Source organism: Diceros bicornis, chromosome 7 (genome assembly GCF_020826845.1).
Source record: "Diceros bicornis minor isolate mBicDic1 chromosome 7, mDicBic1.mat.cur, whole genome shotgun sequence".
In the NCBI taxonomy this organism is placed as follows: domain Eukaryota; kingdom Metazoa; phylum Chordata; class Mammalia; order Perissodactyla; family Rhinocerotidae; genus Diceros; species Diceros bicornis.
Genome location: NC_080746.1, coordinates 67359804 through 67372560, shown reverse-complemented (window position 1 = coordinate 67372560; position 12757 = coordinate 67359804). Strand labels below are relative to the sequence as shown.

At 37.8% G+C, this 12757-nt stretch overlaps 1 protein-coding gene across 5 annotated transcripts in view; it reads left to right on the top strand.

The window, feature by feature from the left end:
* The window catches only part of STK33 (serine/threonine kinase 33), a 131431-nt gene that overhangs the window by 19827 nt on the left and 98847 nt on the right, over nucleotides 1–12757 (top strand). For 3 of the 5 annotated variants that reach the window (XM_058545922.1, XM_058545920.1, XM_058545925.1), the window contains exon 2: nucleotides 9186–9303. The exons of the other annotated variants lie outside the window; for them this stretch is intronic. In XM_058545922.1, the coding sequence (XP_058401905.1) occupies nucleotides 9272–9303 (32 nt within the window). In that variant the 5' untranslated portion in view covers nucleotides 9186–9271. The remainder of the gene's footprint in view (nucleotides 1–9185; nucleotides 9304–12757) is intronic. 5 annotated transcript variants of the gene reach the window in all.

The following is a 12757-nucleotide window of genomic DNA, read 5'->3' as shown; positions in this document are numbered from 1 at the left end:
TAGCATCTAGTATTTCCCCCAAAAAGAACATATTATTAACATTGTTTAATTACAAAATATGCGCAGAAAACCTGAAATTGTTGTTGCCTATATTTACTTAGTGCATTTGACTTGACTTCCTTTTAACAGTGTATGTTTATTTCCTAAGTCGTAGTTTGAAAATGATGAAGGTTAAAATACGTTTACAGTTAGGTCACAGTTTGAGATTACATGTGCCTCTTATATGAAAAATGCATATTTTCTAATTTTTCGATCTGTAAGCCTCCAAGTCTGTTTTACTCTTTTTGACGAGGACTAGTTCTTAAGTTAAACCAATGGATTAGTGCATGAAATTTGTTGAAAGCTATTTCTTTGCAACATTCCGATGCTTCCTAAATAAATGTCTGACATTCACCTTATATTTTTTAAAAAACTTTTTATTTTGAGATAATTGTGGAGTCACACGCAGTTAAGAAATAATACAGAGAGATCCTGTTGGACTGTTCACCCAGTTTTCCCCAGTGGTAACATTTTACATAACTATAGTACAATATCACAACTGGGAAATTGACAGAAATACAATCTGCTTACCTTATTCAGGTTCACCAGCTTTTTTTTTTTTTTTTTTTTTTGTGTGTGTGTGTGTGTGTGTGTGTAGGATCCCTTGTGCCGCAACCACCACCCTCTCTCTCACCTAACCCCTGGCAACCAGTGCTCTAGTCTCCATCTCTATAGTGTTGTCATTTCAAGAATGTTATATACATGCACCTTATTATTTTTTTTCCCTTCATATGCATGGTGTCTGAAAATGAGAACAACTGCAAGAAAAATGGCAAGGGATTCTTAATATTTACTTCTACATTATTACTTGTTCTAAGGTTCTCTCTGAAATAAAGGTACAGTTATCACTTTAATGCTCACTAGGTAAATTATTTCTCCTGGGCATTAATTATAGTTTTTATATACTAAAATGCTGAATTACTAAATCTGTATAGTTAACACATTAAAAAATGTATGTAATTCAGCTTTCCACCTAAATATCACCTTTTCAGAAACACTGTTTTGATTATGCAAACTAAAGTCACCCCCAAGTTACTCTTGATCTCATCTTCTTATTTTCATCAAGGCACATGGACATTGTATTGTGTTTTTTTTTTTTCTTTTTTTGTGAGGAAGATCAGCCCTGAGCTAACATCCATGCTAATCCTCCTCTTTTTGCTGAGGAAGACTGACTCTGAGCTAACATCTATTGCCAATCCTCCTCCTTTTTTTTCCCCCAAAGCCCCAGTAGATAGTTGTATGTCATAACTGCACGTCCTTCTAGTTGCTGTATGTGGGACGCGGCCTCAGCGTGGCCAGAGAAGTGGTGCGTCGGTGCGCGCCCGGGATCCCAACCCCGGGCCACCAGTAGTGGGGCGTGCGCACCCAACCGCTAAGCCACGGGGCCGGCCCTGTATTGTTTATTTATTTGTCTCTCTTCACCCTCTTAAAAGATGAGCTGCATGAGAGTAGGGACCTTATTTGTGTTTTTCACTTCATATTTCTGGTGCCCAGAGTGGTACCTATACATAAAATGCTATTATTGAATGACATGCATTTCATAGAATAAAAATGGGTCTGAAAACATATCTTCTAAGCCTGTGTTTTTTGTTTTTTTTACTTTGATGATTACTTGTATTTTTTTTATGGTGGCCCTGACTATGTCTGAATTTTGGTGCGTAGTGCTGACGTGTTTGAGTCATTATACCTTAATTTAGCCAACCAATGATTTGTTTGGAACATTAACTTCCAGGGAGGTAGAGCAGTTCTTTCTTACCCGGTTCAGTGTTGTTTCAAGTTATCCAGTAGTCTTGTGAATTGATGGAACTCTGGAACATCTACTACTTGATTCATTTTATAGCATTACTGTTAAGAGTTTGGTCTGGTAACAGATTTCCTGGGTTTGAAGCCTATTCTCTATCATTTATTAGCTGTGTGGCCTTGTGCAAATTACCTAACCTCTCTGTACCTTGGTTTCAATCTGTAAAATGGAGATAATAATAGAACCTGTTTTATAGAGTTGCTATAAGAATTAAGTGAGACAGTGTCCTAAAAGTATTTAGACCAGTTCTTGGCACATAAAAGATGTTGAATAAATGTTAGCTATTATTATTCAGTATGAGAAAGTTAATATCTGTTTTATTCACACATCAAGCAGTTGAAATTACACAGTTTGTGGCATACATCTAATCAGATAGATAGTAATGTATCATAAGAGTTTTATCTATAATTGGAAAATGGATTTCAGGTTTATTTATTTCCTCTTATTACATTAGATGGTTTTATGAGCGTCAAATAGTTTGGAAATGCTAAAAGGAAATGAAATCTTAAAGGTCTAGGAACACACTCTCTTGATTGTTGGTTATAATTCTTGCTTTGAATGAGAGAGGTCACCTCAGAACATAGACTGTTCTTTTGTTGTCCCTGCAAATTATGATCACTAATATGAATTTCCCGGGAGTTGGTTACATGCTGATAGGGAGAGGCAGTCGTGAGAAGGATTAGGAAGCTACTGCTGTTTGTTTTTAGCTCCTCTTCAGTTCTCCTCTTGGAGCCCTCTCTTCATTCTCTCCTCAGATGCCTAGTTTCTGCTTGCTGCCCTCCGGCACCCCATCCTACAAACATTTTCTGTACCATCTGCAGATGTCGGTTTGTTAATGATCTGCTAAGTCTTTAGATTGAGTTAGTCCTTGTAATATCCCCCTCCCTTGTAATTATAGATTTACAGGAAGTTGCAAAGAAATGTACAGGGAAGTCCCATGCACCCTTTACCTATCCTCCCCTAATATCATCATCTTACAGAACTGTATTATAGTATCAATACCAGGAAAGTGACGTTGGTACAATCCACGGAGCTTATTCTGTACGTTTATTTGTGTGTTTGTATGATTCTATGGAATTTTTTTATCACATGTGTAGCTTTGTGTAACTACCACTACAATCAAGATACTGAACTGTACCATCACCATAAGGCTCCCTGTGCTGCTCCTTTATAGCCATACCCCCCTCCCCTATCTGTAACTCCTGGCAACCACTAATTTGTTCTTCCTCTCTATAATTTTGTTATTTCAAGAATATCATATAAATGGAATCATAAAGTATGTTACTTTTTGAGATTGGCTTTTTTCATTCAGTGTAATTCTCTTGAGGTTCATCCAAGTTTGTTGCATGTATTAATAGTTTGTTTTCTTTTTATTGCTGAGTAGTATTTCTTGGTATGGATATACCACAATTTGTTTCACTATTCATGCATTGAAAGACATTTGGATAGTTTCCAGTTTTGGACTGGTTTAATAAAGCTGCTGTGAACATTGATGTACAAGTTTCTGGGTGAATATAAGTTATCATTTCTTTGGGATAAATGCCCAAGAGTACAATTACCGGGTTGTATGGTAAGTCCATTTTTTGTTTTAAAAGAAACTGCCAAGCTGTTTTCCAGAGTGGCTATATCATTTTACATGTCCACCAACACTGTTTGAGTGATCTGATTTTTCCACATCCTCACCAGCATTTGGTATTGTCACTATTTTTAACTTTAGCTCTTCTGATTGGTGATCTCTCATTGTGATTTTAATTCACATTTCCATAATGGCCGATGATGTTGATCATCTTTTCCTGTGCTTATTTGCCATTTGTGTATCTTTGGTGAAATGTCTATTCTTGTGTTTTGCCCATTTGCTCGTTGGATTTTTTTTAATGTTTAGTTTTGAGAGTTCTTTATATATTCTAGATACAAGTCCTTTGTCAGATATGTGATTTGCAAATCTTTTCTCCCAGTCTGTAATTTGTCTTTTTAATCCTTTTTTTTTTTTGGTGAGGAAGATCAGCCCTGAGCTAACATCCAATGCCAATCCTCCTCTTTTTTTGCTGAAGAAGATTGGCCCTGGGCTAACATCTGTGCCCATCTTCCTCCACTTTATATGGGACGCTGCCACAGCATGGCTTCAGAAGCGGTGCGTCAGTGCGTGCCCGGGATCTGAACCTGCGAACCCCAGGCTGCCAAAGCTGAGCCTGCGCACCTAACGGCTGCACCACTGGGCTGGCCCTGTCTTTTTAATCCTTAACAAGGTCTTTCGTGGAGCAAAAACCTTTAATTTCGATGAGGTTTACTTATCAGTTTTTCCTTTTTTATCTATTTCTTTTTGAAAAAACTGACATGCAGCTTGGAGTTTGTTGAACTTCTTTGATCTGTGGGTTTATAGTTTTCATCATGTTTAGAAAAATTTCAGCCACCATTTCTTTATTTTTTCTCCCTCCTTTCTCTCCTTTTGACACTCCATTTATGTGTACACTAGATGCTTGATGTTGTCTGTCCCACAGGTTGCTGAAGCTCTGTTTATTTTTTCCTTAGCCTTTTTTTCCCTCTTTGTGCTTCGTTTTGAATAGTTTCTATTGCTATGCTTTCCAAATTAACTGATCTTTTCTTTTGAACTATCTAACCTGCTATTAATCCTGTCCACTCCAGTTACAGAAATTGGTCCCTTTTAGTCTCTTGTAATAAGTATATGTGAATGTTATGAATAAGATCTTAGAGGAAATTTTATGTCATTTTAATGGGTTCATGTTTGTACTGAATTGTAACTTTTAATTTCAATTAGGAGTGTTCGCAGAATAAAAAATTTGTATTAAGTGAAATGAGTTAGGGTACCTCAGGACAGTGATGGGATGGATAACTCTGTTCGTTTTATTAGTGTGATCGTATTGTTTTTGAGAAAAACAAGCCATTTTGCTCTGGATGGCAATTATTTGTGGTAAAGAGCTACCTTCGAATTATAGATCATTTTTCAATTTTATGGGCATTTCTGTCAGCTGAAAATAAGTGCTGATTTGGGCTTGCCTTGGAAAAAGAGGTGGAAATTATATTATTAACTTCGTATGAAAGCATCTTTTAATCATTAATCAGATATATTACTCTGGAAGCAGTGGAATATTGTTTTTAAAAGTTTAGAATTCTGTAATAGAAGCCCAAAGAATAAGTCAGTTGTAGAAAAGAGACTGAGACTGGGGATGAGTTAGTGTGAGCAGGGTGCTAATTTATGTGCTGTAGACATTGAGTGTGAAAGGAGTTCAAAGCCTGAAAGATCCAGGTGGGCTTGGTTTTTGGTTTAAAAGATAGGATGTGGTGTTCTTCATCATGCCCATATTGGGACAGCAAAAAGACTCCCCAGTATTTCCCATAAAATGTTACAGGTGCAGTTCACTTGCTGCTGATCCCTCCCCCGCCCTTGTTCTACTATATACAAGCGTAGCTTATCTGTTTCTGGAAATGGGAGGACTAACTGAATTGGTGCCGTAGTGGGTTGTTATAGCCTAATCCCTAAAGAAATGTGTTCCTGCTAGCACTCTTGTTTTTCTTCATATCCTCTGAAATTATGATTTGCCTCCAACCATAATCTCTTCCAGCTACAAATAAAAATAACCAATAATTTTATCTCGCTGAACTGTGTACCACACAGTGTTCCAGATACTTTTCATATATTGACTCATCTGATCCTCACATCAATCCTATGAGGTAGGTAATATTATTTTTCCCATTTTACGGGTGGGGAAACTGAGACAACCATTACACAGCTAGAAAGTGACAAGTGAGCTATGAGCCAGAGTCTCTGCTCGTAACCCAATTCTCTTATGCCTGGCTTGAATTGATTAAGAAATCCCAAGTACATTTTTATTATCAGTGTTTTAAACATTATTTTAACAATGTCATACATTAGCTCTAACTGTATTAAGAGACTTCTCAAAGAAGCTTGTTCAGTAATTTCTTTAATTTCCACTAGAGGTCAGTCTATCACCTGGCAATGTAAACACTGTCTGCTTTCTGTTCTTGGAGTTGCACAATTGCAAGTATAGCTGTCCCTCAGGATCCACGGGCGTTGGTTCTGGGACCCCCTGGATACTGAAATCTGCAGATGCTCAAGTCCCTTGTATAAAATGGCATAGTATTTGCACATAACCTACGCACATCCTCCCGTATACTTCATATCATCTCTAGATTACTTATAATACCTAATACAATGTAAATGCTGTGTAAATAGTTGTTATACTGTATTATTTAGGGAATAATAAGAAAAAGAAATCTGTACATGTTCAGTACAGACGCAGCCATCGTAGGCCGTTTGATCTGTGGTTGATTGAATCTGCAGATGCAAAACTGCGGATATGGAGGGCCACTGTATACTAAATTAAAGAAGTGTGCTGCAAAAGAAACTTGGGTAGCAGAATAATTTTTGAATTAGAAACATAATCAAAGAGTCATCTTTATAGTAGTAAAAGCATATATGTCTATTACAAGACCCAATATTGGCTCAATAGACTGTATTTGCAGAATTTAATCAGGATATTTTGTGAGATGATATCTGGCATAGAAAAGGCTAATGACCTTGACCTCTCTTTATTGCCTCTAAACTAACCACACGTTAAACATTAAACCAATTTTGGGTTACTGATACTACAGATTCCTTTTTTTTGATTCATTTAATTCAATCAGGGACTTAGAATATACCCTGAGAGTAATGAAATAGTGAAATTTAGTGTCCGCTAATAGATACTCTCTGGTAATTTTAAGGCGATATAAGTCTGAGATTTTTTTTTTTATGTAGCCTAGAGACGTTTATTTCTCAGCTTTCAAGTTTTGGAAATAACGAGGTATTGAATTAAGATGCAGAAACCAAGAGTCTTCATTTAGAAGCAACATTTTGAGGCAACTTCTGTGGTTGTAAAAGAGGAGAGTCATATTTTGGAAGGATCAAATATAGTTATTTGGACAGTCTAGCATGGTCCTGACTACAGAGTAATTTATCAATTAACCAATGACGTTAGTTGCATGTAAGTAAAGGTTCTGGCTACTGTAGGTTAAATAAAGCCCTTAAGGCAGCCTTCATACTAACAGAAACAATGTGACTTGACTTCAGATTTGTCACACTGGAAATGAATCGCAACATGCAGAAGAGGCCGGGCCAAGGAGGGAAGTTACACAGCAGAGTGGGTCAGCAGAGTTTGTAGGTCTGGATAGGTATTAAGGTAAATCCAGGGGCTTGTTAGTAGAGCAAGGGACAAGAGGGTCCTGTGGATGGAGATAGATAGGCAGAAGCAGACGGGATATTGGGGTTCCAGGTAGACGGGTTGCATCTAAGACCTGAGAATTCTTCAAAGGCAGCAGAGAAGAGCAAATGAACATGAAGGTAAGAGTTTATGATTTCTAACTCTAACAGTGCCTTTCACTTATCGCATACTTATTATGTGTCAGGCACTGTGCTAAGACACTGTGGATATGTTACCTCATTTTCTCCTTATAATAATCTTCTGAGGCAGATTCTAATCCCCTTTTACAGACAAGATGACTAAGGCTCAAAGAGTTTCAGTAACTTGCCTGGGGTCATGTAGCTTGTAAATGGTAGAACTGAGATTTGAACCCCGGGGTTTGTGACTCCAGCTATGAATCTCTGCTTCCTGATGCAGGAGGTGTTTCTTTTCTGCCCCAGTTTTATGCTCCCTGCAGTGTAGGGATGGTCATAGGCTTACATCCAATGGGAAATTAACCCCACAGGGAAGGCCCAATTACAACAAAAGTGGAGGGTTATAACTTCCAGGGAGGTGGGGGTGGGGATATTTTTGTTAAAAATGTGATGTTTCTTGACCTTTGCCTATGAATCACAGTAAAGACCTACATTCTCCGTGTGGCAGTGATTAGATGGTCGTGAATCTATCCCTTGTACTTCTCACTACTTTGTTGTTTTTTTCCCTCTCCTAAAATCCACTAATTATCGTAGTAGGTGTTCTCTGTTGGCTTGGTTTTTCATAAATGACACTACTGGAGGTGCCTTCTCAAGGACTTTCTAGAGTCTTAATAGGACGAGTAGTGGGCCAACCTGAAAGGAAGTTTAGGGATCACTAATTTGGTCTGTCAGTGTACTTTTGTCACTTTATTTTTACACCTGCAGGCAGCAGTGCTTCTGAGACCTTTTAGTCCTTTAAAGATAGCTTTGATCCTAGATCTCTTTCTGCTTGGGATATGTTTTTGAAGGGATGAGGACAGAATGTCAGCTTTCTTCTCCCAAAGGCACCCGTTGCTGAATTTCCCCTATAATCTAGCGCTTTCATCATTTCCTCCATGTTGATGGTGGCACCAGACCTGAGGAATAGCATTTATCTTTTGTTTTTTGACCTAAGTGACTGGTTAATGGTGAAAGGGCCGTCAGCTAAGAATGCTTTTAATAAGGCCCTCTTTTTTGTGGTCTAGCTGGGGTCTATCTATGGTCAACTGCAAAAAGTATTTCCTAAGTTCTCTCACTTTTTTCATCTGAAGTTGCTTGAAGGTGATACTTAGGAAGAGTATATCCACATGCTGTACAAGGGCAAGCAAATGGAAAGTTCTTCTCTTTATAGAGCTTTTAATCTCTTGGGTAAAACTTTGATTTATTTTGACAAAATGATATAGAATTCTTAACCTAGCAGTATAATGTAACACTGGATCCACAAGTGCAAGAATTGGCTTCTAAGCCTTTAGCAGAATTCCCTGAGGCCACCGTGCCCACTTTCTTCCAAGAGGCTTTTGGGATTGAATTTACTCATCCCTGTTTTTAATCCATGAATGCCCAAAGTCAACTCTGTCTCCCACTTGCTATTTCATAGAGAAGGAAGACATTTGATGGGAATTTCCCTACAACCAAATCTATAAACCTACTTGCACCTGCGCCCATTCACTCTTCCTCAGATGGCTTCCCAGCTGGCTTTCCTACTTGTTTCCACTCTTTACTCTCTTGCATCCTACAACTAAAGTCATATTTTACAAATACAAGTCTGATCATGTCACTCTTAAATCTTACTTATTACTTTGCATTGCTCTTAGGATAAAGCCTCAACTGTTTAATGTAGATTACAAGGCCTTGTAGGAGATGGCCCTTTGCCTACCTCACCATCTTTGACTGACAACAGGGTAGCCCTTCTTCATAGTCCAGCCATCCTGGCCTTCTTTGATTTCCTCAAATCTGCCAAGTCCCTTCCTGGATCCTCCTTTTGGAATGCATTCTTTGCTTTCCCTAGTTAACTGCTTGTTGTCCTTCAGATCTCTGCTCAAGTGTCACTCTTTCAGAGAAATCCCAATGTAGTCCTATCTCTGTTAATTATCAAGTTAAATTACATTATTTTCTACATGTTTTTATTGCCAGAAAGTTCAGTATCTCCCTTTTGAGGACTCTCGCTTCACTTTGTGTGTTGTCTAAGAACCTGGAGGTTCCAAAGGCGTGTTAGTTTCATGCACCAGGTGGAGAGTGAACTGGAAATCTGGTAAGTACAATATAGCTGTTGCTGATAAAGACTGTTGTTGTTGAAGACTGATCCTGCACAGCCCAAATGGGCAAATTATCTTTGCATTGTGATGACCTGCCGAAATTGCAGAATGTGTCTTTAGTTTACATTCATATGCTCAGTCATTGTTCCTCAAAGCATAATCTTGTGTTATGGTGGTTATAGGCTGGGCTAGAGTCACCCTTCCTTCATAAACCCATGGGTTGAGTTGAGCTTGGGTCACTGACTCAGACAACTCCTGCCTAGAAAGTACTCTTTTGGTGACATTCACATTCCTTCTTGACAGAAGACTGGTCAGGGCCATGTCAGGTTTACCCCAACAGGTTTCCCTAACTTTGAATCCTAAGGAATACTCCCAGAAGCCCTATGGACTTTGTATTCCAAGAAAAAAGGTAGTTATTTTTAGGTTGTACACCCAAGAAAGGTCATATTGTACCCAGATATAGGGTACTTATTCATCTTGCAATCTATCACTAAGGGAGGCAACTTAAGTGACTCATCACAAATTAAAGAAAATGAGCTTCGAGGAGACTTGCCTCTCTCTATACTGAGAAGCATCTCAGAGATTTTCTAGCTAAAATAGTTTAATCCATACCTCTTGGGCACTCTGTTTAATCTCTGCTTTAATAACCACCCTTTTACTCCCTTATTGATGTATTATCCTTGTGATTATTTGTTTAAATGTCTGTCTTTCCCACTATAATATAAGCTCCAAGAAGGAAGGAACTATTTCTGCCTTCTTCATTGATGTATCTCAGTGCCCTGCGGTGTGCCTTGCACATGCATAGTTAACATTCCATGCATCTTTGATGAGTGAATGGATGGTAAGTTTTCCGAAGGAGAATTTTAATAGTAACTATTACTTCTAAAAATTCAGAAGATATTTAGAAAAGTAAAGCCATGTTAACCATATTCCCTGTCATGGAACTAATTAAAACTCAACAAATAGAAGGAAAAACAAAGACAAAAATTCCTTGAAACTAGGAAATGGCTCAGTTCCAGGCTATGGACTGGTATCTAAGAAGTATAGTGAAATCTGGATCAAATCTAGGGAGGATGCTAAAAGCTGATACACACTTCTCTAGATTGTAAACAGAGTGCCAACTTCACTGAAAGTAAGTGGAGGGCTCCGAGTACCCTCTCCTATGAGGTTTAGGAGTTGGGACAGGCCATGTGAAAAATAGAAAAATCCCCAAGGGAGCTAGTTCCGTCTCTCAGAATAGAGAGAGAGGTGAGGCTAAGGGAACAGTATCTTTTTATACTTGATGTCTAACCTATAATGAAATGAGAGTGAAGAAAGGAAGAAATGACAAGGAGCTTTGCAGAAGTTGACCAGAATCAAATGAGCATAAACGAATAAGCAATAAATTAGCAAATCAAAGTTAGCTAAACTGCGTTACTCTCAGCATACAGATGAAGTACACTTCAGATTAAGAATTACTTTGGGAAACAGAAATTCCAGAAGAATACATCTGTATTCACTCAAAATATTTGAAGGGAACATAGGATTTTTAAAAATTGGAATTAAGGAAAGCAAGGCAATCCTTCTGTAGTGGTGAAAATCATGGGATGTGAGGCCTCGGAGCCATTGGCAGCCGTGTTCCCTGACTCGTGAAGGAAGTTGGTCTGCCTGTAGTAAGAGCCAAGTCAACACATAGAAGCAGAAATAAAATACAAGAGAGAAACAGTCTTGGTTAAGATAAACAAGCCTGGTGGTGGTGGTGTTCAAGTCTGTGGTTCTAGTTATCCCTGAGGCCCAGCTGCTCTTGATGCATTTCCTAGAGTTATATGAGGTACTCCAGTATCCTTCCAATGTATTCCTTTTATCTAAGCTAGTTCAAGTTAGACTCCTGCTATAGGCTTGCAACTAGAAGTTCTGTCTAACATAATATAGATAATAAAGACAGGCAGAGAAGATCCAACATATGTATTATTGGTGTGCCTGATAAAGAGAGTGGAACAAATGGACAGAAAAATTTTAGATATATAATGGAGAAAAAAACCTTCAGAGATCAAGGAAATTCGTAATCTATAGATCAAAAGGGCACAGAGGTCTAGGAAAAACAGAAACAGGATGATCAATACCAAGTAAGCATATAATAGTAAAGTTAGTGTGCTTTTAGGTTGAGAAAAGAATCTTAAAGGCATCCAGTGAGAAAAAGCAAGTCACCCAAAAGGGGGAAATCACACTGGCCTCTGACATCCTGGTAACAGTCACAGCCAGAAGGCAGAGGAGCAGTGTCTCTAGAGCTTTGATGGGGTCTGTGTGGGCAGACTTGATACCTAGTCAAGCTATGGTTTATGTATAAAGGTATCAAACAATATTCTCAAACATTCAGGGACCTAGTTCCTGAAAATTGCCTCATGAATAAAATTAGTCATCTAAGTGATAAGTAAGGAAAGAGAACTTGGGAATAGAGACGCAGATATATGAAAGGATTGGCAGGGTGTATGGAATCCACTTAAATATAGACCTAAGTCATGTCTAAATAATTGTGCCTATTATGAAAATAGAAGAAAATGTAAAGGCTATACAATTAATGATGAAAAAAGGAATTATATAACAAATATGAGGCGTGGAAGATAGAAGAGGTATGTATAAGTGTGTGAACTCCTCATTTTTGGAAAGAGAGTCAGTAGATATAACCTAAAGCTGATGAATTTACTGGTTTAAGTTGAAATCTTGGCACTGCCACATATCAGCTGTGTAACCTCAGATAAGTTAGAACCTCGTCTCTAGTCACAGAATCTTCATCTGTATCATGGAGATAATGACACACTGCCCACCCTTGTGAGGATTAAGTGCAGTAATGTACGTGAAGTTCTCAGAACAGTGCCTGGCCCGGAATAAGCATTCAGTGAAAATTATCTATTATTATTATTATCTTAAGGAGAAAACATGGGAAGATAGTTTTATAATCTCAGAACAGAGAAGGTCTTTCTAAGCATAACTCTAAACCTAGAGACCATAAAGGAAAAGATTAAATCATTTGACTTCATAAAAAGTAAAAGCTTTTGCATGGCAAAATCACCATGATAAGAATCAGTGAACAAATACTCAAGTGGGGAAGAATAATTACAATCTATTTGGCAGAGAAGGGTGGATATATTGTTAATAATCAAAGGTCACTGATAAGTCAACAAGAAAATATGAGCAACCCAGTATAAAAATGGGTAATCGATATGCACAAACATTTTAAGAAAAATAAAAATAATAAAAATTTGAAAAAATACTTAGCCTCACTTATAATTTAAAAAGTAGAAATTAAAATGAGATGCCATTTTTCATTTGTCAAGTTGACAAAGATGAAAAAGTTTGAAAATATCTAATGATGGAGAGGGTGTGGTGAAATAAGCATTCTCATATCCTTTCTTGAGGACAGTTTGGCGTTTGTCAAAATTATAAATGCTCATACATTTTATCTCTGCAATA